General features: G+C 36.3%; 1 protein-coding gene across 1 annotated transcript in view; it reads left to right on the top strand.

Moving 5' to 3' along the window:
* LOC131438663 (spondin-1) overlaps positions 1–8,158 on the top strand; it is a 68,482-nt gene extending 60,324 nt beyond the window's left edge. Inside the window, exon 10 of the mRNA XM_058608824.1 lies at positions 8,106–8,158. Coding sequence (XP_058464807.1) covers positions 8,106–8,143 — 38 coding nt within the window. The 3' untranslated portion in view covers positions 8,144–8,158. The remainder of the gene's footprint in view (positions 1–8,105) is intronic.
* Positions 8,159–26,363: the final 18,205 nt, after the last annotated feature.

The following is a 26,363-nucleotide window of genomic DNA, read 5'->3' as shown; positions in this document are numbered from 1 at the left end:
CAAAAATGTTCTAAGTCCCAGAAAGTCGATTTAAAAAAAATTGTTTTTGAGATAACACTAAATCTCGACGTTTCATGCAATTTTAAGATTTTACTCCCTATGGTGCTTTTTCAAGATCGAAAATTTTCAAACTACGGTGATTTGTCAAGATCGAAAATTTTCAAATTTTAATCGTTGGGCAGCACCCCTTACCCATGTCCGATTTAGCTCAAATTTTGCATGGGGATTTTTCTCGAGATGCTTAAACTTCTGAACAATAGCGCTTTACGAAATTAGAGGTGATCCCAAAATATTGACACCATTATATACATTAGAGCGGCAAAAACAACGTGTTTTGTCGGTTACGTCACTTATACAATCATATCTCCGGAACCGAAAGTCACAGCCATTTGATCTTCGAACTTGATCAATGGCCTAATAGTAGCTTTCAAACGGGCCTAGACTTGTTAAAATCGGTTCAGCCATCTCTGAGAATATTTAAAAAAAATCTTCGAAAAGTGCACACACATACATACACAGACATTTTCCGATCTCGTCGAACTGAATCGAATGGTAGATAACACTATGAGTCTTCGAGGCTCCGTTCGAAAGTCGTAAAAATATGGATAAAAAATCTTAATAAGAAGAGTCAATGACCATAAATTTAAAGTTTATTATTTTTTATTGACAAAATCAGTCTTTTGACTTGTTACCCATTCCTGGAGTAGCTCTGATCACGAAACAAATGAAGTTGATTTATAAAAACTCACAGTATCTGTTCTCTTTTTATTCGTTTCTCACAAATTTATATCATCAGCACACTTTTGTCCTTGAATTCTGGAAACTTTGATTTGTTTCAAACCTGTTACTTGAAACAACAATTCACATTCATATTGTTATGATGACATTCTTGATGATAAAGCTCAGATTGAATATTGGCCTCATCATAGTAGATCAAGTAAATAACTTCGATGCAATCAATTAATGACGATGAACAATAGATCAACAGTATATTAGGCTTCTTTTTTATAAACTTGTTGTGGTTCTGCACTGTATAATGTGATCAATGTGTATCGAAGTTGTGTCTAATAACACTATTTCGTGAAATCTTGCAACGATTTTTGATATTTATCACGTTGTTAGATATTAGTAATAGATTTACTTGAATATGCAAAAATACTCAACTGTCCTAGCAACCGACACTAGATCCACTTCGCAAATAGAAGAGCCATAGGACATCATCAAGCAAGTAAAACAAAAGTGGTACACACCGGAATCAATAATCAAAGAACTCGGTCACTGCATTAAAGCGCCAGGGAAAAGAAAACCCGTGTTAACCCAGATCGGTATCCTTTTTCCTTTGCGAGAAAGTGGATAGACCAACAGACCTAGACCGCGACTTCAAATCAGACAGTTCGTACGTTTGTGAGAAAACGAATATTACCGCTGCTCCGTGCTATATATATAACTTCAAGTAGACTCTGAGAAGCTGACATGGTAGAAAGCAGCAAGATGATTGCAATTGCTTCCAATTATATAGCGCCCACTTGATCAATGTCGGAAGTAAGAGGGCGCGCTACTCAAGTTGTATACCACCTTTTATCCTGACTGGGTGTGGGTGATTCATATGACTCCGTCCGGTTAATTTGCGCTGTGGATAGATGCAGAATGTAAATTATTTACGAATAAATTGCTGCTCTCTTGCTGTGCTACTGAGCTTCCCAGAAACGGAACTTGTTATTAATTAATTAACTAAATAGGTAACTTTGAACCGCAAAGGTGAATATAATGCTCATTATCTCTTAAATATTACTGTAGAGAAACAATGACTGTTTTTGGGACAACGGAAATGTTTTGATATCTGTTACATAATATGTTTTCAATATTTATATTTTTTATATATATTATATATTTACATCATAGATATAACATAATTATGATTACGAATATTTCAAACCTTTTTTATTTTCCTGCGAGTATTTAATAAAAACTCCTATTATGATATTATGTTATCAAAACCAATGCATGAGATGTTAGATGCACATCTTCAACGAATTGGACTTTCCGAGACTAATCATTGTGTTTTTTGGCGAAGGTTATCGCTATATTGATCATGTCGTTTGGACATGTGTACTCAAGTAGACTTTCCAATTCCTTGCGTACTCAAGGTAGACTATCCAATGTCCCAGTTCGCGACATTCTTGCTTGTCGTGACCTTACAAACATGGAACTTCTTTATCATTTCATTAAGTCCATTGGAGTTCCAATTTAAATTTTATTTTATGTTAGACCCCTTTCTCTTCCATGAGTTCAACTAATAGCCAGCTATATTATATGAATAAACGTGATGAACTGATACAAACAAACCTGAAATAGTTATAAGATCATGTACACAATAAATGTATTTTATTTAATGTAATTTATAATAGCAAATCGCTTGATAAAAACTAAAGTACTATGTATTGTGAATGCCACGGCGAAGAAAAACGTATGTATATTGCCTAAGAAATAAACGCATTTATGGTAAAAAAAACAATGCATGAGAAAAACATGTTACGTCAGTAGATGAATAAAAATAAGTATATGTCTTTATTTACCACAATACGCCTGAATTCATTCTCACGTATACTGAAACTTCAATTGACAGCTGAGTTGAATCTAAAGCTTATAAAATAAGCATCATTTGTTACAAATGATTCAATTATGGGCAAGATGCGCCATCACTGGCATTACTCTGTCACGTTAGCAACACAGAAAATTTAAACGTGCCTGCCATTTATTCTCACTTAAATGATTATTAATTCCAAACAACTTCCTGCGCTCGTAAGTATTTCTATTAGAAAAAGCCGTTATGATAGTCAATAATGCTGGAATTACAAAAACAGAGTAGGATTTGACTACAAACTCCGGCTCATGAGCCAACGCGTAATGATATTGGTTCTGATGTGACTCTCCAACATACTGCAGAAGTTACTAGAGTACCTGCTCCCTTATTGATCTTGGTTCCATAATTTATCTCAAGCCACTGCTGTCATGATTTCAGATGTTCCATTTATCTGGAATAAAAAGAAATCATGCATCATTTCATTCGTAATAGTACAGAGTCTCAATTCGGTAATAAAATAAAGAAACAATTTAGAAAAGTATTATTTTTGGAAGCTTCAAATAAAATTCAAATTCATTCACATTTTTTCGGGATCTATATAAGGCTATTGCACCAATAGTCACTTCATTACTAGACATGTTATTTTACCGAATACTCGACTGCTGAAAAAATAGTTCGAAAATTGTTCAATACTGATGCTATAATGACGCGAAAAATCGAAGCAAACGCTCCTAATTTCATCTTGATTGACAATCAATCAACAATACATTCCGGTAATATTGCGTATACCTAGTAATATTATAAAATCATCATAATTTAGTCGCTTTTGGTAGAACCCTTCCCAAAAAAAATGATTGGATTTTCATTTTGTTTTATTTTGTCCTTCAGGTTCGATTTTTAAACATAATTATAAATCATAAATAAACACAAAAAATAATGTAAATCAATAATACTATAAATAGATATCCATTCCATTTATTAACACTTAGTTTTGCTTTTTTTTGAAAAAAATTATAACTTTAAAGTAACTCTATGATCAATGTTGTGTTCCAAATATGTGCATGCAACAAAAGATAATTGTGATGCTAGTAATGAAGTACGTGGAAGACCGTAAAAAAGTTTAAGGACGCCGAATTGCAAGCAATATTGGATGAAGATAATAGTTCTAGTCAAAAGTGAATAGCGACTATGTTAAATGTGACACATGAATTGAATGGAAGAGAGATGGAAAACCGAACAAACACTTGTGAAATTTTACTCCAAAGACACTCTAGAAAATCAGCTGTTATTGGCGATGAAAAATGGAAACCTAATCGGAAAAATCATGACATAATACGGGATAACCATCAACATATGTTGAAAGACTAGATCGATTCGGCAAGAAGGCAATGCTCTGTGTTTGGTGGGATCAGAATGGTGTGGTGTATCATAAGCTTCTATAACCTAATGGAGCTGTTAATACTAATCGCTACAGAAAACAAATGATCAATTTTAACCATGAGTTAGTCGTCAAATGATCAGAAAATACGGCAAAGTAATTTTGTTTCACGTTAATGCACCTGTACACAAAGCAAAATCAGTTCAGAATGCAATCAAAGCACTACCCCGAAAAACGTATTCACCAGACCCTTTTAACTACTTTTTCATCGGCCATGCATTGGCTGAGCAGCACTTCGATTCCTACAAAGCAGTCAAAAATTGGGTGTCTAACTGGTTTGCTTCAAAAGACGACCATTTTTATTGGTGTGGTATCCAAAAATTGCCTGGGAGGTGGTCAAGAAAGCAATGGTCAATACACATTTTCTCATTCAAAATATGTGTTTCATTTTCAAAAAAGAAGTTCACTTCATACTGGTATACCTATTAATTTGAATATTGCTTGTTTTGGATTTTCGCTTCGTTTAAACATCAATGCAACATTTCTACTACATGGCCGATTTCAGATATTGAAGTAAAACAAAATAACGTAACGTATAAAGTCGAATGATGTGATTTATTTTTAACACAGTGTAGGGCAGTAGTGTCCTTCATGCAATTCGAGAATAAATCAACTGACTATTGTTTACAATTCGATCTCAACAATTTTCCAAAATGAGTATTGCGTACGCTTCGCGCTTCGAAGCCGTTTTTTGTGTTCGCACCCGAAAGGTCCAAAATGACCCAAGCTGCCGCGGCGAAATACATGCGAAAGTCGAAACAGTTTGTGAGTAAGTTGGCGAATCGTTTGAAAGAGGTCGACGACTTTCTAAATCGGGGTTCTGTCGGTGTATTGTCGGAAAAAAAAACAAAAAAGTGATTTGTGACCTGTTTTTGAAAAATCCGACATTACCTTTGCGCGAAGGTGCTTCAAAGTTGACCTAAAATGTTTAAATATATCGTATGGAGCTGTTCGCAGACACTTGATAGAAAATAGTTTGAAATTTTGAAGTACTTTCAAAAAACCGATGTTGAGTGAAAAACATGTGCAAAAACGTCTTGAATGGGCCATGGTGTGACCTTGGATTGGCCCTCTTGCCCGATGCCAATCCAATTGAGAACTTTTGGGCTCAAATGAAGATAAAGCTTGGGAAGAACCGACCACAGAATTTGAAGCTTGTTCGCGAATTTCACAAAATTTTTTGATCGTTTTCTGAAGAATATGCTCAAAATCTCGCTCAAACTATGGTCAAGCCATTATAAACGCTGAAAGGTATTGGATTTGCTAATAAAGTGTGTGTGCCTGTGTGTATGTGTGTGTATGTGTGTGTATGTGTGTGTATGTGTGTATGTGTCAAATAAGGTAGGTTTTCTCGGAGATGGCTGAACCGATTTTGACAAACTTAGATTCAAATGAAATGGATTCATACGGAATTCCTGAATTTCATCCGGATCCAACTTTCGCTTCCGGAGCTATAGGGTAAAATGTGCTCAATATTGTACACCGTCACTCAAACCGGCGAAACAAAATACATTAAAAAAATTCTAAACTGGTTGGAAATCTACACAAATCGATAGTCATTATCAGTAGGCAACTAAATAAACCGATTCCGGCTATCCTGGTTGCCGGTATCCAGTTCCGGAAGCACCGAAAATAGTGGGCATATATACCAAAATGGATCTCACACACTTTTCTCAGTGATGGTTCCACAAACTTAAATTCAAATGAAAGATCTTCTGGTCCCATATGAAATTCCTGAATTTCATCCGGATCCGACTTCGAGTTGCGGAGTTATAGGGTAATGTGTGTTCAATATTGTACACTGTCACTTAAACCGGTGAAACAAAAACGTAAACATGTTGTAAACTGCACTCAAAACCGTTATTTTCAAACTTAGGGTCAAATGAAAGGTCTTATGGTCCTACCAAAAATTACTGCATAACATTTAAATCATTTAGAGTGCGCTGGTAAAATCGTATAAAATCTTCAAAATTTGAATAAAAACTAGTAGACCTAGTAGTTGTACGTCATGTTAGTTGGTGGCCGTACGAACCGACTTTGATTATACCGGTTCTCGAGTTCCGGTGCCGGAAGTGCATATAATAGTGAACCCACTTCGTTTTCCTCAGGATGACCTACGCGAGTAAAGCACTGTTTCATTCTGTATGTCGAATCCGAAAAAAAAGAAGAGGAAAATTGTTAATAGAATGCCAAAATATTATACATGAGAAAGGCATCATTACACCACTAGGTGGATTAAAACAGGTTTTTTTTTTATAAAGAATTACAGTTTTGATACGAGCGTTAGTAGTGAGTACTTGTCAAAAAATCGTAGTGTACAATTTAAAGTTTTAAAACGGACATGCACAAAACCTCTCCTTTCCCTTTCAAAATGGGATATTCTCAGTTCAAAGACCAAGAAATAATTAGCAATATGCTGCTGTATTGTTAGTCCTCATGATATGAATGAATCAACGAATGAATGCAAAAATAAACAATAAAAAAATGCAATTTTAATGAATTGTTAAAAAAAAATTTCCATGAATACGATTATTTCTAAAGGCAATATACATTAGTTTTTCTTCGCCTTAGTACAATACATAGTATTTTAAACCTAATATATTTCGAACACAGTCACAACGATTAATATATAATAAAACACATTACTACAAGTTTCCCTAAATAGCATAATAGTATTTCGGTATTCATTACTTAATCTAAACACTGTTGTTGTCAAACGATTTGCTAATATTAGTTACATTAAATAAAAAACATTTTTTTTATCTTGTAACTATTTCAGGTTTGTTTGTATCAGTCCATCACTTTTTTTTAATGTAAAATAGCTGGCTATTGGTAGAACTTATGGAAGAGGAAGAAGTCTAACATAAAATAAAAATTAAAATGGAATTCAAATGGTCTTAATGAAATGATAAAGAAGTTTCATGTAATAAAGGTCACGACAAGCAAGAATGTCGCGAACTGGGACATTGGATAGTCTACCTTGAGTACGCAAGGAATTTATTAGTTGAGATCTGACATCGCGATACTCGACGCATGCCTAAACGACGTGATCAATATCGCGGTAACCTTCGCCATAAGCACAACGATTAGTCTCGGAAAGTACAATTCGAAGGATATGTGCATCTAAAGTGTAGTGATTGGACTTGAGTCTTGACATCACACGAATGAAATCCCTGCTCACATTCAGCCCCCTGAACCATTCCTTTGTCGATATTTTATGAATAATTGAGGGCATCCACCGACCCAGGTCATTTTTATCTCAAGTGTTCTTTGGCGAGACGCGATATAAAATTCCTTGAAAGTAATCGGTCGCTCATAAATTTCATTCTCAATAGCATCACATTTGGCTAATTTGACTGTTTTCTTTAGCCCAAGAAAAATTAAAAACGGTTCATTCTTGCCAGTCATGTTTGAGCGAATGGCTTCTATTGCACTCATTCTATCTGTGTAGAGTAAATAATGGTTTGGTGATAATGTGTTGATTACACTCAAGCTGTAATAAACTGTTACTAATTCTGCTATATAAACAGATGCAGGTTCATGAAGCTTAAATGAGGCCGAAACAATATTGTTGAACATTCCAAACCCAGTAACCTCTTTAATCCGTGATCCGTCCGTGTAAAACATTTTCTTGGATTCAATATGCCCTATTTACTTGATAATATTTTTGGAATTTCCATCGAGCGTAGGTGATCCGGGATTATTAAATGAAATACCAAATGTTAAAATTACTGTTTAATTGTTGTTCTTGATTGATATGCTATGAAACGTGATAATCAAATTAATATACGGGTCACTTTCACCTTAATGTTTGAGTTTCATATTATTTTCGCACACATGTTTAATGAAGATTAAAATTCATATCACCCCACCATGTTTTACTTTCTATAGACGATGCAGTGATGGCAATTAAATTCCATTTTGCGTTCCTTGTATTGAAGCATCATTAAGCGTTTAATTCAATTCTTGGCTGTTGGTTCGTGCCGCGCTACTCAGGATACAAAAAGTTATTTCAATGGCTGCTGGGTGAAGTTGGCGGATAAAGTATTTGAACTAACCGGTGTTTCCTTCCTCCACTACTAGGTATTTCCTGTCCTTGCGTTTCCGATAGCACCAAGTAACCTATCAGAACGGTTCATCACATCGTCATCACCAGCTGTTGCTGTAACAACCGGATGGTGCTGAAATCTAATATCGTTACCGACTTGAGCAAAACGAAATATGAGAGGAAATCAATTAAACTTTTCCTGGCTGTGCATCCATTCAACCACATGTAGTGGTTACAATGTTGACAAATAAGTCAGTTCTCATGTATATATAAAGCATGCACAAATATGATGACAGTATTTCTCTCGACTGTGCCAATAATTAGCGGTTTTGTAATTGGTTTCAGCAAACACTAATCTGTTGCTTTCATGACGTTGAAGGGGTATTTCGTTATAACTGGAAAAGGTACACAACATATTTAATTATCATAGTACATGTTTTGATTGCAGTGAAAGAGAACCACGTAGTCGTGTTTGTTAGAGCAAATTAAATGCTTTATGTTTTAATGCATGTGAGGTTATAATTACATGAAAACCGTAATATAGGTGCCAGTTAAATTACAATTCTAAACTCATTTGCTGCAGTTAGTGGCCGCAATGAATCTTTCACTGATTCTTAATGCATATTAATACTTGATATTTTGTGTGGAGGTTTTTTTCATTCAATTCCTAATTGTCACGAATTGGATTGTGAAATTAGTAACACTCATCGCCCTATAATTCCTGAGCTGGAAGTCGGTTCCGGATAAAATTCAATAGCAACCTATAAGCCTTTCTTTTGAATCTAAGTTTGTGGAAATTGTGGGATCCTGAGTGTCGAGTGAGAGGTCAGGGGATTGGGGGTGTGGATATGAGAACAGGAGGAATAAAGATGTGGTTGATCGGTAGTGCTGTTTTTGATTAGAGTTTTCTATAGGAATATCACATTGGCGATCCTGCCATGATCATTGAATCCGAAATTAAGGTATTTATGAACATTATTTCACAATAGCTTTCTTTTGGCGAGATGTTCTAGGTTTGTATTAAAATATGTGGTAAAAAAAAAAATTAATGCATAAAAAAAAAATAGAGAAACTGGGTTGCCAAAAAAAAAATGGATTCAAGTTTGAGTAGAGTTTTGCTCATTACCAAACATTTGTTGCGTCGGGTTGAGCCCATGGCCAACATATGATACATTGCACCGAGTTGAGCTCATGGTCATTGTAAAAAAAAATAGAATTACTGTTGCGTCGGGTTGAGCCCATGGCCAATAAATAATACATTGCACCGAGTTGAGCTCATGGTCATTGTTAAAAAAAAAAATAGAATTACTGTTGCGTCGGGTTAAGCCCATGGCCAACATATGATACATTGCACCGAGTTAAGCTCATGGTCAATATTGTTTAAAAAAAAAAAAAAAAAAAAAAGAATTACTGTTGCGTCGGGTTAAGCCCATGGCCAACATATGATACATTGCACCGAGTTAAGCTCATGGTCAATATTGTTGTTTGAGTGGAGTTCAAGTTCTTTGCCAAACATTTTACAAAACGGTTGCGGTTGGGGTTTAAACCCATAACTAATGGATAGATTGCAGCGAATAAATCTTAAAGGCAAATTTGAATAATTAGCAGAGTAACAAGTAATTTAGTTTCAGAAAAAAAATTTTTTTCGAAAAAATATTTGTATAAAAAAAAATAAATAAAATAAACATAATATATCTGCCAGCACTGCCTAGAAAACGACTGTCAAGATGCTAGCACGGTATACAAGAGCGTGAGTTACCCGTCATATATGTATTGATGTACAACAATTAAATTACTTTTGGAGCAGCCGTTTGTCAATTAAGAAAATTCATTGAACGCCATTTTGCCAAGCGCTTCTGATTTATTTCGAAAAGAATGAGCGGATACTGGCATGAAAGTGACATTGGTACTGACGGTGGCGCAGAAAGCTCTGTTCCATATTTGACCATTTCGGATGTGAAGGAAAAATTAGCTGGCGGTAGAAAACGCAGGACGGAATGGTTATCAGGATCATGGCCATTGCATAAATTCGACGAATCCTTGCCTACACATAAACGTAAAGCTGAATGGATCCGTTTTCGGGATCAGTTTGAACGAATCGTTTCGGTTAAACCTCCGGTGGACGCGACCACTAGACTAACGGGATTAAAAATCTTTGCCGGCAGTTATCTACTCGGTATTATCGAGATGCAGGAGAAACGAATTTCAAGTGGAATTGTTAAAGGAGCAGAAAATGTATACAATACTATTATTTCTACTTTAAATGAATATTTTCACGAAATGTGCGATGCTACAAAAGAGCGAATGAAGTTCCGTGACATGAAAATGAAATCGGATGAGGCATTTGCGGACTGGGTTTTACGATTGGAGTCTCAGTCCCATTTCTGTGAGTTTACAGAAGAACAGCGAAAAGAAGAACTGATTCAAGCGATGTTAAGAAGATCGGTTCCGGAAATTACTGACAAACTTTATGAAATGTCGGATATTTTTGAAAACAATGTTGACAGAATAATTAGCCATGGTAATTAGAGAAATAGAGGAAACGTGTAACGGATCGACTAAGCGACGTGAGATTGAGGCTTCGAGTGCTAGTGCGCAGGAATCAGAGTGGAAACCGATATGTTCTTTGCAAGTGAAGAATTTGGCTTACAAGAAATCTCATTCTACGCCATATCATTCAACTTCAAACGGGACTGATGTGAAGTATCTACGCGATCGTAAAAACTGGTACCTCAATAAGGATAATAAGGGTAATTGTTCACGATGCGGCCGCTGGCACGGGCCGAGACAGTGCATTGCTTTTAGAGTAAGATGTTTTAAATGCAGCAAAATCGGACATTACGCGGAGTTTTGTCGTTCGTCAGTAAGCAGCTCTAAAATAGATGAGTACAAGAATACTAAAAAGGAAACTGAGAGAATTAATCAGATGATCGCAGGGCGTAGTAATTCAGCATCGATAGCTTTTGACTCTAACTGTGATCCTCGACTTGTAGATTGTATAATTGGGTCCGAAAATATCAAATTTTTGATAGATTCCGGAGCCACTGTGAACACAATAACGAATCAAGGGTGGCAGATGATTAAAAGTAACGGTCACACCATTATTCGTGATCTTACCGTTCAGCCTGAGGAAGTATTGAGAGGTTATGCCAATTCGCAGCCTTTGGACGTATTGTGTTCATTTAACGCATACATAGCGATCAAAGGACAAGAAGGAGTAAAAGTATTGGCAAAATTTTTCGTAGTAAATGGAACAAAGCTGTCTCTACTTGGATATTCAACGTCTGAGAAGTTAAATTTAATCCGAATAGGATATCCGAATTTTCGGGAGGAAAATGTTAATTCATGCGAAATGCAAGTCTCCAACCATATGCATAATGCAAACGATAGTGAGTTCCCAAAGCTAGCCGTTGAAGAAGTACGATTTAAGATAGACGTTTCGGTTATTCCGAAGCAAATAATCCGTTATAACATTCCAAAAGCTTTTGAACACGCGATCAATGAGAGACTTGCAAGCATGGAAAAAAGAGGAATTATTGAAAGGGCCGATAAAGAGAATTACATTATTACGTTTGTGTCGCCAATGGTGTTGGTGCCAAAAGGTACAAAAGATTTCCGTATTGTGATTGATTATCGAGAAGTCAATAAGGCTATAGTTCGTGAGCCATACCCGATGCCATCGTTGGAGAAGATATGGACAGATATTCCACAGAACAAAGGTGAAATGTTCTTTTCGAAATTGGATCTAAAAGACGCATATTTTCATGTGGGGTTACACAAAGATGTCCGTCATATTACTACTTTTATGACCGCCAATGGTTTAATGCGCTTCACGAGACTACCTTTTGGACTTTCACGTGCCCCAGAGCTATTTCAGCGCACGATGGAAATGATATTGAGGAATTGCCAAGGAATCATTGTTTACCTTGATGATATTCTTGTGTTCGCGACATCTTTGCAAGAACTTCAAAGGAAGGTCAGTGAAGTTAAATCCGTGCTTAGTAGTCATAATTTAACGATAAATGAATCAAAGTCATCATATAATCAAAGAACTATAGATTTTGTTGGATTTACTCTGGACGGAGGTGGAATATTACCTGCGCAAAAGAAAATTTCGGATATAATGTGTTTTGAGAAACCTAAGGATTCCTCCGAAGTTAAAAGTTTTCTGGGCATGCTTACGTTTATCAGCCCATTTATTAAAAATTTTTCTCACATGTCTAAGCCTCTACGTGATTTACTTCGCCAGAATAGTAAGTTTGAATGGACCCAGTTACAACAGATCGCGTTTGATGATTTAAAAGCGGCGACGGAGAATGATTTGATAAAACGAGGATACTTTAAGAGTGATGATCGAACAATACTTTATACAGATGCCTCTCCCTGGGGGCTTGGCGCTGTACTGACTCAAGAGGACACAGGCTCGTGTGAGCGCCGAATAATAGCATGTGCCTCGAAAAGTTTAACCGATGTAGAGAGTCGGTATCCACAACTGCATCGTGAAGCCCTTGCAATTGTTTGGGCCATGGAAAAATTTACGTATTATTTGTTGGGACGCAAATTTACGTTGCGATCAGATAGTGAAGCGCTTATGTTTATGATTAAAGGAAAACAAAGGAAGGATGTAGGCAAAAGGATTATGTCACGTGCAGAAAGTTGGTTTATGAGGATGGACCATTTTTTCTACGATTTCGAGCATGTTTCAGGAAGGGATAATATTGCTGACGCAGCATCTCGAATTGGAGGGCGACGTGATGATATGCAATTTGGAATGGAAAAAGAACCACATGAATTATGTTTTGTTCATACAAACATAAACAGCATCAATGAGCAAATGTTAGCTTTAACCACAGTACAAGTTCAGGAAGAATCAATAAAAGATGAGGAGCTTCAGACCGTTGTTCAATGGCTAAACAAAAATGAAAAATGGCCTGCAAATATTGCCAAGTTTCAACCATTCCAACGCGATATGTATGTTCAAAATAGCATTCTTTTAAAGCAAGAGAAGCTAGTGTTACCTGCTACTCTACGTAGACGGGCCTTGATTCTAGCTCATCGTTGCCATCCAGGGATGTCCACAATGAAGTTCTTCTTGAGGCAGGGAATATGGTGGCCTAGTATGGACCGCGATGTAGAAGACTTCGTAAGAAGTTGTCCTGAATGTCAACTCGTCATTTCTAGCAGTAAGCCGACGCCAATTACTTTGACAGATCTCCCTAATAATCCGTGGGAGTACGTTTCCATGGATTTCGCTTCATGTTCGGATACTATGAATTGGAAGGCGTTAGTCCTTGTAGACAATTATTCAAGATTCCTCGTGGCAATACCGATGGAGAAAACCGATTCAGAAGCGGTGAAACGAGTTCTACAGCGTATTTTCAATACTTACCACGTCCCTAAGACTTTGAAAGCCGATAATGGGCCCCCATTTAATAGCTCGGATTTACAGTCGTGGTTGAATAATATTTGGGGTATCAAACTAATACATAGTACGCCACTTAATCCCACCGAAAATGGCCTTGTTGAACGAAGCATGCAAGGTATAAACAAAACTATTGCTATAGCCAGACTCACGAGACAGAATTGGAAGGAGGCACTGGCTGAGTATGTTGCCGCATATAATACCTGGCCGCACCATGTAACAAAAATTCCTCCAGCAGAATTGATGTTCGGAAGAGTCGTAAGAAGTTTTTTGCCCAATATCAAAGTTAATTCTGCACAATTACTAGATGAAGAGCTACGGGATCGTGACCGTATTTCAAAATATCAGCGGAATGAAAAGGAAGACAAGAAACGACGGGCACATGCGAATGAATTTCAGGTAGGAGATATGGTGTTAGTGATGCAACAAAAAAAGGATAAAGCAGATTCAGTTTATAAAAATGCGATACATAAAGTGATAAACCTGTCTGGAGCTGGTAGAGCAACTTTAATGGATATGACAAACAATAAAGTGTATGAGCGTCAAGTAATGTCAAGATGTTGAAGAAATATGTCAAGCGAGACGACAATCCAGTATTAACGGGAGCGAAGTCAACTGAGTCAGGAAACTTTGCGGAAAAGAAGCAGCATGAGCCGCGTGCATCTAATGAGTTAGATAATTCGGTTAAATCATACACCAATGAAGAAGTTATCCCCAGACGTGGTGTCAGAGATAGAAAGCGTCCGAGGCGTTATCTTCACATGTGCAGGACTACGAGATAGATATTGTTTTTATTTGTTGTAAATGGAGGATGTGGGATCCTGAGTGTCGAGTGAGTGGTGAGGGGATTGGGGGTGTGGATATGAGAACAGGAGGAATAAAGATGTGGTTGATCGGTAGTGCTGTTTTTGATTAGAGTTTTCTATAGGAATATCACAGAAATCTCAGAAAATTCGATGTGGATTTCTTTCTAAAACCGGAATCCGGGAACCAGTGTAGTCGAAGTAAGATCACAATGAAACAATTTACTAACCAGTAATCTTGTTTTTACATGGTGTTATAAAAAAACTTGGTTTAGAATCTTAATAAAATTTAGAAGTTTTCATAGCATAGGGTCATAGGAGTCACTGGAAATAAAGTTCGTGAAAATCGTTTAAACAGTTTCCGAGAAAAATCAGTGTATATTTTTTCATGTTTGGAACTGTGGACTTGTTGATTTTCACAGTGATTGCATAGCCTTTCTATATGAGAAAGACAAAACATTACAACAATGCTCCTGATAGCGATGACGAATTAATAAACGAAAACGTTATCAGTCAATTATAATGATTGTCTCTAAACCTTTGCTGGATGGAAATGAAAGCATCTCTTCCAAAATAAAGTTATACAGCGAAACTCAGTTAAAAAGTCTTTATATATTTTGCAAACGTTATACAGAGAAACTGACTTTTGTTTCTTTCAAAGTTACTTGTATTTAACAAAAGCTGGGAACTAGCAAATTAATCAACGTGTGCGGTAACTCGTTAAATTATTTACATTATTGGAATTCGTTTGAAACAACATAGTCTATTAACAAAAACATGGCTAACATTCTACTTGAAAATTAAGAACGGTTTAAAATTTAAAAAAAATAGAGGGAATACCTCTTGTCTATCTCATTATATAAGGCAGCGAGTGCAATCATTACGAAACCCGACTTTTGAATCGAGGCCTGAGGGTCCGATAGACATATACCATTCCACTCAGTTAATCGAGAACAGACAATGTTTGTGTTTGTATGTAACAAAAATATGCACTCGATTTTTTCGATGCTGTCTGGATCAATTTTTACAAATTTTATTAAATTTTATCCGGATCGAATGTCCGATTCAAGCGTAAGAATGGAAAAATATGTGTTGCTCTCAAAAATGGATTCCGTTATGATAATTGAGTAATACATCCATTCTGATCAATTAACCATGTTCAAAATATAGTATTCTAATGTTCAATCAATTCAAAACAATGATACGAAGTTAGCTTCATGAAACTATATTCCAAAGTACAACGACTCACAAGACAGGTTCATCTGCAACGTGCTTATTCATGTCAAGTTAGAGCTACTGTTGATGCTTACGAAGGTATGGACCGCGTTATTGATGTTCCCTTCTAACAAGGGATTCATGTATTAAAATTTCGCATTGGTGTCGGAATACTAGTACACAAAATATGACTATCAAGCTACTATCCATGTTTCATAATGACCTCCGTTCACCGGGTTATCATCCAAAAGTGCAAACCGTTTGACCGAACAGCACTCTGAAGCCTGATCTAACTTGACCCACCCCGAGAGGCACATCGTTCTCGTTCCTAAATAGTGAGCTAATAGCGATTGGATCGAACTCGGTAACCACAGCAGCACTTCTCAGTCACACCGGTGACACCACAAACGGCCACACCACAAGCGAGGCGAACATTATCGCCAGATTAGTTGGAAGCGGATGCTCCAGTTTTTGGTCCTGAGTAAATTGGCTTCGTCAGAAACTGAAATTTCTTCGGACGACTGGAACGAAACGATGCAATTATTAGCTGTATCGATCCATTGATGACGAATATTTTCAATTTCGAAATAATATTCACATGCATTTTTTTTCTTGTTTTTGCTTCGTTTTTTTCAATGTGTAGAGATTTTTATTTTGGATCAATACTAGAAAATTTAACGACGTGCAAATCAAAGTTCCAGGAAATATCGTATTCAAAGTAAAATCGAATTACGTTTTCTTTGATGAAAATTTGTAATTTTGAACCAATAAATGAAATTTAGGGTATTACTTTATTTAAATATAATGAAATATGATACGACATCAAACTTTATTCAATTATTCAAATATGCACATGTGCGATATAAAATTACAATATAGTTTTTCTGTGTGTTATACACACCACGCATGGTGTCACAGAACGATCATGTAAGTAGACAAGAACACTAACACGAAGAGGAGATTCAGTATAATACCAGCATAAGAATAAAATCAAGATATCCATTAGCAATGAGTATCATGCATCTTGTTTCCATCTAATTTATACTACCAACGTGCTTACCCGGGTGGATTTGTGTTTGATTGGCAGTGTCTACTATCAGTATCATCTTTTCCTTTTCATCTCTGCATTGCGACGAAAGCCCAGAACGGAACAAAATGCAATCGGATGGGCTGGAGGTAAAAGTTCCGTCACGTGATGCCTTTATTTAATCAAACAGTCAGTGAATTAAGTTTTGTTTCCGCTTGAAGAAACCAAGTGAACATAAGTCCTTTTGCGATGGATTCGGCCATGGAAAAACTTTTTCCATCATCATTGCTGTTGCTTGGACTATCACTTATACGGTAGTGAACATTAAACAATGTTGAAGAACTCAGATTGATGGCTGACGATGAGAAATATATAAATATAATATCGAAAAAATTGTTCCTTGGCTGTCTAAATCAAATAACTTATGTATCGATTGGATTGTATTCATTATGTCAGGACTAAGTGAAGATATTATAATTTTGTTTCAAGAAAAGTTGTTTAAATCATACATTTGTTATTGGATAACATTTTAGCGTGTTCTTTAGCTTAAGTACATAAACTATCTCCAGGAGCAGAGGAGGTATACGATTGCGCTCAGTGCTGGAAACCACCGATTTTTTTTGGATGCCATGTGTATGAGAACTTTTATGTTGCCAACTATCCAGCAATCCCATGTTAATGTCACACGTATCACACGATAAAATGTCAAATATGACAGTCATGACCGAACGCTGAACTAATGCAGCGGCGACTTTCATGTTCGCATTGGGCGATGATTGCAACGAAAGAATGATCGTAATCAACAGGAGGGCTGTATTTTGTTTTCGGTGCGAATTTTATTGCGGGTAATGAACTATCATTAAGAAATTCATAACAACTTCATTAGTGACGTTCTATGAAATCTCATCTTCATCTCTATGCTGTTCTATGAAACGGTCAAATTTCGACTTGCTACTGTAGAGCTTAATGCAAAAAGACAATTTTTAAAAAACTTCCTAATAATAGTTGGATAATGAGAAATGTCAATATTGACTAGATTTTAGCGTTTTCAAGTTGCATAGGGTTGTCAACAAATAAAAAGTAACTATTTTCGAAAAACCCAAAAAAAAATATTAATTGAATAAAAAAGGAAGTCAACGGTGATCGAAAATTACAAGATTAAAATATTTTCAAGATGCCAATTTTAGTCAACTTTCAGATCTCATTTGAACGAAATGAGAAGTCAATATTGATCTAAAATGTCTAGATTCAATTATGTTTAAGCTGCATAGGGTAATCAAAGCCAGTGTCAGTTTCTCTTTGTTTATTTTCAAGGCATTTGCAGGATTATCATCGTACTTTCAATAATCAATGATTCCACCGATCTTTAAGTTTGGATAAGTTCTAGAAAATTACATATATACTAGTAACCAGGACAGCATAACATCAAATTTTGAGCTAATTTGGTCTGATTGTAAAGCCGTAAGTTTTTTTTCGTTTTTAGCCGAATATTCACCGATAATGATGGCATTATGTGACGGTGCGTTATCGTGGTGCAAGAAATTGTTTGGCCACAAATGTGGTATTTTTCGGCGAAAAAGGAAGGTGTTCATGATATACACATGGTGGAAGGAGTTCATGATAAACAACACCTTTGTAATCAATTAAAGCTTTGAACATCGTCTTTTTTCGACTGAAAACTCTCGCATCATCGATAACGAACTCACGACCACTTCTGAAACGTTCGTGCTACTGATAAACGACTGTTTTTTCTTCAGAGTATCGTTGTCGAAACACTCCTCTAACATTTGCAATGTCGTCGCACCATTGAAACAGTTTTTAATGCAAAATTTAATGCGGCATTTATATCATTAGACGAGACACAATACCGTTTCATTGATTACACCACCTAAAGTCAACTGATCTCACTGTAACCGTAGCCCGAATCACAAATCGTGTGGAATACTTTTGTTATACGTAGGTAAGGCAGAAATCTAAATCGCGCGACATGCCGATTTTCATCGTATCCTTTGAACAGAGATGAATATGATAACGGTGACTCTATTCATGAAGTTTCCATTTTCAGCATTCCACATTAAACACGTTTTATTAATTAAAGCTTCTAACTCTGCTGTCCGGTGACATGAATTCCGCAGCAGCTACTGTTATTCAGGTAATTACAAAATGAGGGAGATATATAGCTGCGTATTAGGAACAATTGAAACATTTCTAGATTGGTATTCTCATGAGTAACCAACTAAGCTATGAACTATCATTACACAGCAAGGGAATCTAAACGGTTGGCCCATTAGCATTCCTAACCATCCCTGCAATGAGAAAAACTTTCGTCAATATGAAGGACCTATGATGGGCAAAGTTTAACCCCTGTGGGACCTGACGGATACTTTCACAAGTTATGTTAGGCTATTGAGGATATATTGCTCTTTTGCTGTTTTGTCGTTGATTTTAGTGCGAATGAGATGCCTGATATCAAAGTAAGGTTTGTTGACTCAGAACAATATCCAAAAAGTTTAAATCATTAGTGTTACATACTTGAATCTTAGTCGTTCACCGGGGCAAATACACTTTTGCGAGCTCACTCTTTTGAAGTCAACTAGAATCGGAACCGATTTACAAACAAAGAAGAAGATTCATTCATCTGTTGTTCCAACTCTTTGCTTCCCAGCACGAACAGAAAAACTTACTTCATTCTACCGTCGTGTATGATGGAAAACATTCGGTCGATTACAACTTCTATTTCCCCCGATATGTTGCAATGTGTTTTGCTTCATGATGGTGCCATTCTGGAACTTTGAGTAGATCACATTCTTCAGATGGTTTCTCGTGTTGAGAAAAGATTTTTCGATTCAATCAATGCGAGTGGAAACAAATGAAATGAGACAGTTATTTCCCAAAGATTTTTCTATTTCCATAAATAATTTAGAAATCTGTGGTATTCAATTTTTTTCTTATTTTAGTTTCTTCTGAAATACGACGATGAAGTTGCGACTATGTTCAAAGATCAGTCTCCATACTATGTTCAAAGATCAATCTCCATATACAATCTCTGGCTTCAAAGTGTAATTGTTATTGTTGCTGCTTATTGTCAAAATGTTTAATATGTACAAATAGAATTTATTCAAAAAACATGTTTCAATCCATCTAGAACAAAATTTATTCAAAAAACATGTTTCAATCCATCTAGTGGTGTAATGATGCCTTTCTCATGCACATATAATATTGTGGTATTCCATTCAAAATTTATCTCTTCGATTTTTGAAAGAAACCAAGAGATTGTTTGTGCATTAACTAGTATAACATACAAAATAAAACAATGCTTTGATTGCGTGTCATCCACATTTCCACAAACCAAAGTCGGTTCGTACGGCCACCAACTAACATGACACACAAACTCTTCTAGTACGCACTCTAAATTACGATTTAAATGTTTGTTGTATCCGAAAATATTTTAAGTGACGGTGTACAATATTGAACACACTTTACCCTATACCTCCGAAACCGGAAGTCGGATCCGGATGAAATTCAGGAATTCCATATGGGATCGAAAGACCTTTCATTTGAATCTAAGTTTGTGGAAATCGGTCAAACCATCGCTGAGAAAAGTGAGTGAGATCCATTTTGGTATATATGATTACTATTTCCGGTACTTCCGGAACCGGATATCGGGAACCAGGATAGCCGGAATCGGTTTGTTTAGTTGCCTACTGATAATGACATTCGATTTGTGTGGTTTTGAGACCAGTTTAGAATTTTTTTACGTGTTTTGTTTCGCCGGTTTAAGTGACGGTGTACAATATTGAACACACTTTACCCTATAATTCCGGAACCGGAAGTCGGATCCGGATGAAATTAAGGAATTCCATATGGGATCGAAAGACCTTTCATTTGAATCTAAGTTTGTGGAAATCGGTCAAACCATCGCTGAGAAAAGTGAGTGAGATCCATTTTGGTATATATGATTACTATTTCCGGTACTTCCGGAACCGGATATCGGGAACCAGGATAGCCGGAATCGGTTTGTTTAGTTGCCTACTGATAATGACTTTCGATTTGTGTGGTTTTGAGACCAGTTTAGAATTTTTTTACGTGTTTTGTTTCGCCGGTTTAAGTGACGGTGTACAATATTGAACACACTTTACCCTATAATTCCGGAACCGGAAGTCGGATCCGGATGAAATTAAGGAATTCCATATGGGATCGAAAGACCTTTCATTTGAATCTAAGTTTGTGGAAATCGGTCAAACCATCGCTGAGAAAAGTGAGTGAGATCCATTTTGGTATATATGATTACTATTTCCGGTACTTCCGGAACCGGATATCGGGAACCAGGATAGCCGGAATCGGTTTGTTTAGTTGCCTACTGATAATGACTTTCGATTTGTGTGGTTTTGAGACCAGTTTAGAAAATTTTTTACGTATTTTGTTTCGCCGGTTTAAGTGACGGTGTACAATATTGAACACACTTTACCCGATAATTCCGGCACCGGAAGTCGGATCCGGGTGAAATTCAGGAATTCCGTATAGGACCATGAGACCTTTCATTTAAATCTAAGTTTGTGGAAATCGGTCAAACCATCGCTGAGAAAAGTGAGTGAGATCTATTTTGGTATATATGACCACTATTTCCGGTACTTCCGGAACCGGATATCGGGAACCAGGATAGCCGGAATCGGTTTGTTTAGTTGCCTACTGGTAATGACTTTCGATTTGTGTGGTTTTGAGACCAGTTTAGACAATTTTTTACGTTTTTTGTTTCGCCGGTTTAAGTGACGGTGTACAATATTGAACACACTTTACCCTATAACTCCGGAACCGGAAGTCGGATCCGGATGAAATTCAGGAATTCCGTATGGGACCACGAGACCTTTATTTGAATCTAAGTTTGTCAAAATCGGTTCAACATCTCCGAGAAAACCTAGTGAGATTATTTGACACACACACACACACACACACACACACACACACACACACACACACACACACACACACACACACACACACACACACACACACACACACACACACACACACACACACACAGACATTGCTCAGCTCGATGAACTGATTCGAATGGTATATGACACTTGGCCCTCCGGGCCAATTTTAACTAGTCGGTTTTTCAAGTGACGGCAGGCAAAAAATAAGTGAAAAAATTTTATGAACCAATTAGGAAATCGGCTCTGCATTGTTATATCCTGCTTTTGTTTGTATATTGTAGCTGGTGAACAGCATACGAATTCGGATTTTTCAAAAGGCTGAAAAAAGGTCATTGAAAATATGATTTGAATCTAATAGCATTTTCGTTTTCAACGGTGGCTAAACCGGTGTAGGGTGAAAAAGGATGCTTTGATTACACCCGAATTTGAACGAAAATAGTCGTTACTACACTACACTGGTGCAGCGCTAAGTTTATAAGAATCGATCAAACCATTTTTTTTTGTTACGATTATACAAGTCTTAATCTCATAGTAATTCACTTCTTCTGGCCAGAAAAACTTTCTGACCCTAGGACGGAGTTCGGAATCGAACCTAGGCGGCTGCGTGAAAAGCATCGACTTACACATCACACTAGTACCCGTAGTAACCATTTTTTAAGAATCGATGTAAATGTTGTGTTCGATAAAAAATGAAAATGTTCTGTAACCTCGAATCGAATGATTAAAACCCCGGAAAATTAGAGTAAACACAGGGAAAATCTGTTGAACAAAAGTGAAAAGCAAGCATTTAGAATGGGAAACGAAATTGAGCAAAAAATGTAAATTAAAACTTATTGGTAATTTTTGATTCTCAGAATGTTGAAGGAAAATCTGACTATCGGTTAATTTTCATGAGTAAATATATGTGCCATACAATACATTCTTAAAGTTCTTAAGGCCAGTATGACTGCACTCTTAGAAAAAATGAAATTTACGCTTGACGTAAATTCAAATATACCGTAATTTCTTCGGTGATTACTCAATATTACATCTACTAACACGTAAACATAAATGTTGAGTCTGTACCGATGTAAGTTTCAGCTAAATCAACTGTGACGTTAATGATATGACTTATCTTTACATGCTTTGTATTGTTAATGTAAGTGAATCGCGACGCTCCTTTCATATGCATCTTTAAAGATGTAACTTTTTCTAAGTGTGTGGAGTCAGCTTGTGTAGTCACCAACCGGACGTGCAATTGATTCATTATTCTTGATACGAAACGTGTCCATTGGAACAACTTCCAGTCTAAGTGGAGCAAACTGGTAAAGTACAGTCTTAGAAAAAATGAAATTTACGCTTGACGTAAACTCAAGCATGCCATAATTTGTTCGTTGATGACATAATATTACATCTATTGACATGTAAAAATAAATTTTGCATCTGTATCGATGTAAGCTTCAGCTAAACGAACTGTAAAGTTAATGATATGACTTATCTTTACATGCTTTGAATTGTGAATGTAAGTGAATCGCGACGCGACGAAATAAATCCGTCACATTCAATATACAGGGCGTTAGAACTACAATATAATAGAAACTAAAATCAAAATAGAACTTCTATAATTTTGTATAAGGTACTAATTTGGAGGCCAACATAAGATTTTACTGAAGAATTATATTTCTATTATTATCAAAAACAAACAGACTCTCTACAGTTACTTACATGGATAATCGTGGAATGAACACCTTCTGCCGTTTCCAATAACGAAATGGATGATATCTAATATTTCTAAAAATCAAGTATCATACAATCAAACATAACAAAATTATCTGTTACTATCTCGTGACGTTAGTGACGTTAAAAAAAGTGGAATTAAATGTAATTTTTTTTCTTGATTATGTGATAACAGAATTATATTTCATTTGGACTCTTTGTATATGATCCTTGAAAGTAAGATTCACATCATATAACTTGAATATATTTTAATTAAGTAAGGCGTATTCACGTAAAAATTTTATTGCTCAACATAGTTTTAAGGTAAATAATACAATGAGTAGTTTCAAAACTGGATGTGTGATATGAGTAATCAAAATTCTAAATCGCACACTCTAACAAATCGATAAACCTCGCGGATTGCAAAATTGAGCACGATAAACCTAGCGAATTGCGAAATGAGGGCACAGCGATTCTCGTAACGTGACAATTGACGATTCAGACCGACGTGAACATGAGCCCAAATTGTACATTTGTATTCAAGAATACTGCATACTAGTGAAATATAATGTTTCTTCAGACGAAAAACATCATAAAAACTTGCGCAAAGACAGGTAGAGCTCGCGATCATAAATGATGCTTAGGTTTTTTACAGACAGTACTTTTTCAACTGGAATTCTGGAATTCTCATTATTGAGTATTTAAAAAAATTGGTGGCTGTGTCCGAAATCAGGTTATTGTATTACACTTATTAACGTTTACTATCATACCATTTCTATCACACATCTCTAAGATCATTTAAATGTCCATTTATAGAACACAACAATCCACAAGACTTGTAATGATGCAGTAGATTTTAAAATGTGGATAGATTTTGAGAGGTGGAACTCCGATTCGTAAAGAACGGAAAGAATCTTCTAAATTTGTAGGTCATATTGTAGTTGATGGCCATACAAACTAACTTTGGCTATACTGGTTTTGGTTTCTGGTTCCGGAAGTAGAGGTCCAAAACTCCAAAACGAAGGTGGACGGGCAAGTAATTGGAACCCTAAACCGTTTATTTTTACCATGGTTAGCGATGCTCATATGCTTCAGATAAGGTCATGTCACATTTCGTTTCTCAATCGCTCTGTTATGGCACGGGAATACTTGCGGTCTGTTTTGAAGTAGTCCTTCAAAATTATACCATGACAATCCCAGAAAACCAACATCATGATCTTTTCGAATAATTGAACCTCCTTTGAGGCACCATTTTCGGTTCTTCCGGTATCGGGAACTGGGATAGCTGGAATCGATGCGTTGGGCGAGCAACTAGCATAACCTCTAATTTGAAACAGTTTTGAGTCAACTTTAGAAAAAAATACGTGTTTGGCATTATCTCTCGGTCATAGTTACAATTTCATACACACTACCCTGTATTTCCAGAACAGAAGACTGGATCCGGGCCTGGATAAAATTCGATAGCGTATATGGCATTGTATGACCTTTCATTTGAACCTTAGTTTGTAGTCTCTCAACTATATATAGAAGGCGTCTTCATTCTACTCGATTCATGGCTATTCGCCTCGGTAGCTGCGAAGGCTCTGAAGGTCGTGTTCGCCTCTTCTTTTCTGTACCGGTCAGATTATTATCGAGGACCATTTTGACTGGTTTGTTCTCCAACATTCTAGCAACATGCCCGGCCAACCGTAATCGCCTAATTTTCATTATGACCTATTCAATCAAAAAGTAGCAGCTTTCATTTATTCCACTCATCAAAATTGCAACAACCTCCTAATTACTTTATCTTCAATTTTCCTATTGAAAGTTGTTTGGGTCCAAAACGCTAGAATCTACTACTGCAAATTGGAATCAATGCGAAGCGCATCGAATGAACCTAGGTCATTTAGCATAAAATTCCAATTAAAATTAATTGCGTCCTCACGTCATAATACAACGGCTATTATCTGAACAAGAGAGGCTTCATTGCTTGAATACACCGGCGACAATTTTTTTTAAAGTAATTCATACTATATCCGGACATCATAAATTACAGGATGAGTCGAATTAAAAAACAATCGAATTTCCTTTCTCGTTTGGAAAGGCTATGCAGTCACTGCGAAAAAAGGATTTTGGACCGAGACTTGGAAAACCGAGTGTCATTTACCACATCGTCGTGTTTTCAACATAATGCAATATTCTTTCTATTTGAGAAAGGAAAAATTTGTCGAAAGTATTTCGATGCATGATGGTTTAGGTCCTATAGAAGGGTGACCATAGAATAGATCGAGTCATCAATTTTTTCAAATGTTGTACAATTTTTCGTATAAATGACATATGAAAAAAAATGTTCGTTTCCTTTTCTGTTTTCGGTTTTGCCGTTTGCCTTTCTCATATAGAAAGGTTATGTAATTCCTTGAAAATCGACTAGTAAAAATTGTTTCATATACCATTCAGTTGATCGAGCTGAGTAATGTCTATGTGTATGGGTATGTGTGTATGTGTCAAATAATCTCACTAGTTTTCCTCGGAGATGGCCGATTTCGACAAACTTAGATTTAAATGAAAGTTCTTGTGGTCCCATACGGAACTCTTGAATTTCATCTGAATTCCACTTCCGGTTTCGAAGTTATAGAGTAAAGTGTGTTAAATATTGTACACCGTCATTTAAACCGGTGAAACAAAAACCGTAAAAGAATTTCTAAACTGGACTCAAAACCGATATTCCCAATCTAAAATGAAGGGTCTTATAGTCCTATCAAAAATTTCTGCATATTTTCGCATTCGACAAAAATTTAAACCGTCGTTTAGAGCACGCTATAAAATCGTATAAAAACTTCAAAATTTGATTAAAAACTAGTAGAGTATGTACGTCATGTTAGTTGGTATAGGGGCTGAGGTCCACTAAGAGATTGATAGTACCTATTATCTTTCTCCGGACGGTACCAGCCTAGATGCCGTGTGGAATCCGGCGGAAAAAAATAGATCCACTGGGTTCCTGCTTCCAGGTCGTAAAAGGCGACAATTGCAGGAGTTTCTTTTTCCTTTCAGTTATCAGATATTTTCAACATTTTTTTATTACTCTATTTTACTAAATTATCTCTTTGTTCAAATTCATTCAAAAATATTTTGGTTTGTTTGTTTGTAAATTAATAATTTTTTCTCGGTATCCGGCTGCCAAAATCAACCAATATAACCATTTAATGATTTTAATA

Source organism: Malaya genurostris, chromosome 3 (genome assembly GCF_030247185.1).
Source record: "Malaya genurostris strain Urasoe2022 chromosome 3, Malgen_1.1, whole genome shotgun sequence".
NCBI classification, from domain to species: domain Eukaryota; kingdom Metazoa; phylum Arthropoda; class Insecta; order Diptera; family Culicidae; genus Malaya; species Malaya genurostris.
Note: the sequence above shows the minus strand (reverse complement) of the source record. Positions and strands in the feature narration are given on the sequence as shown.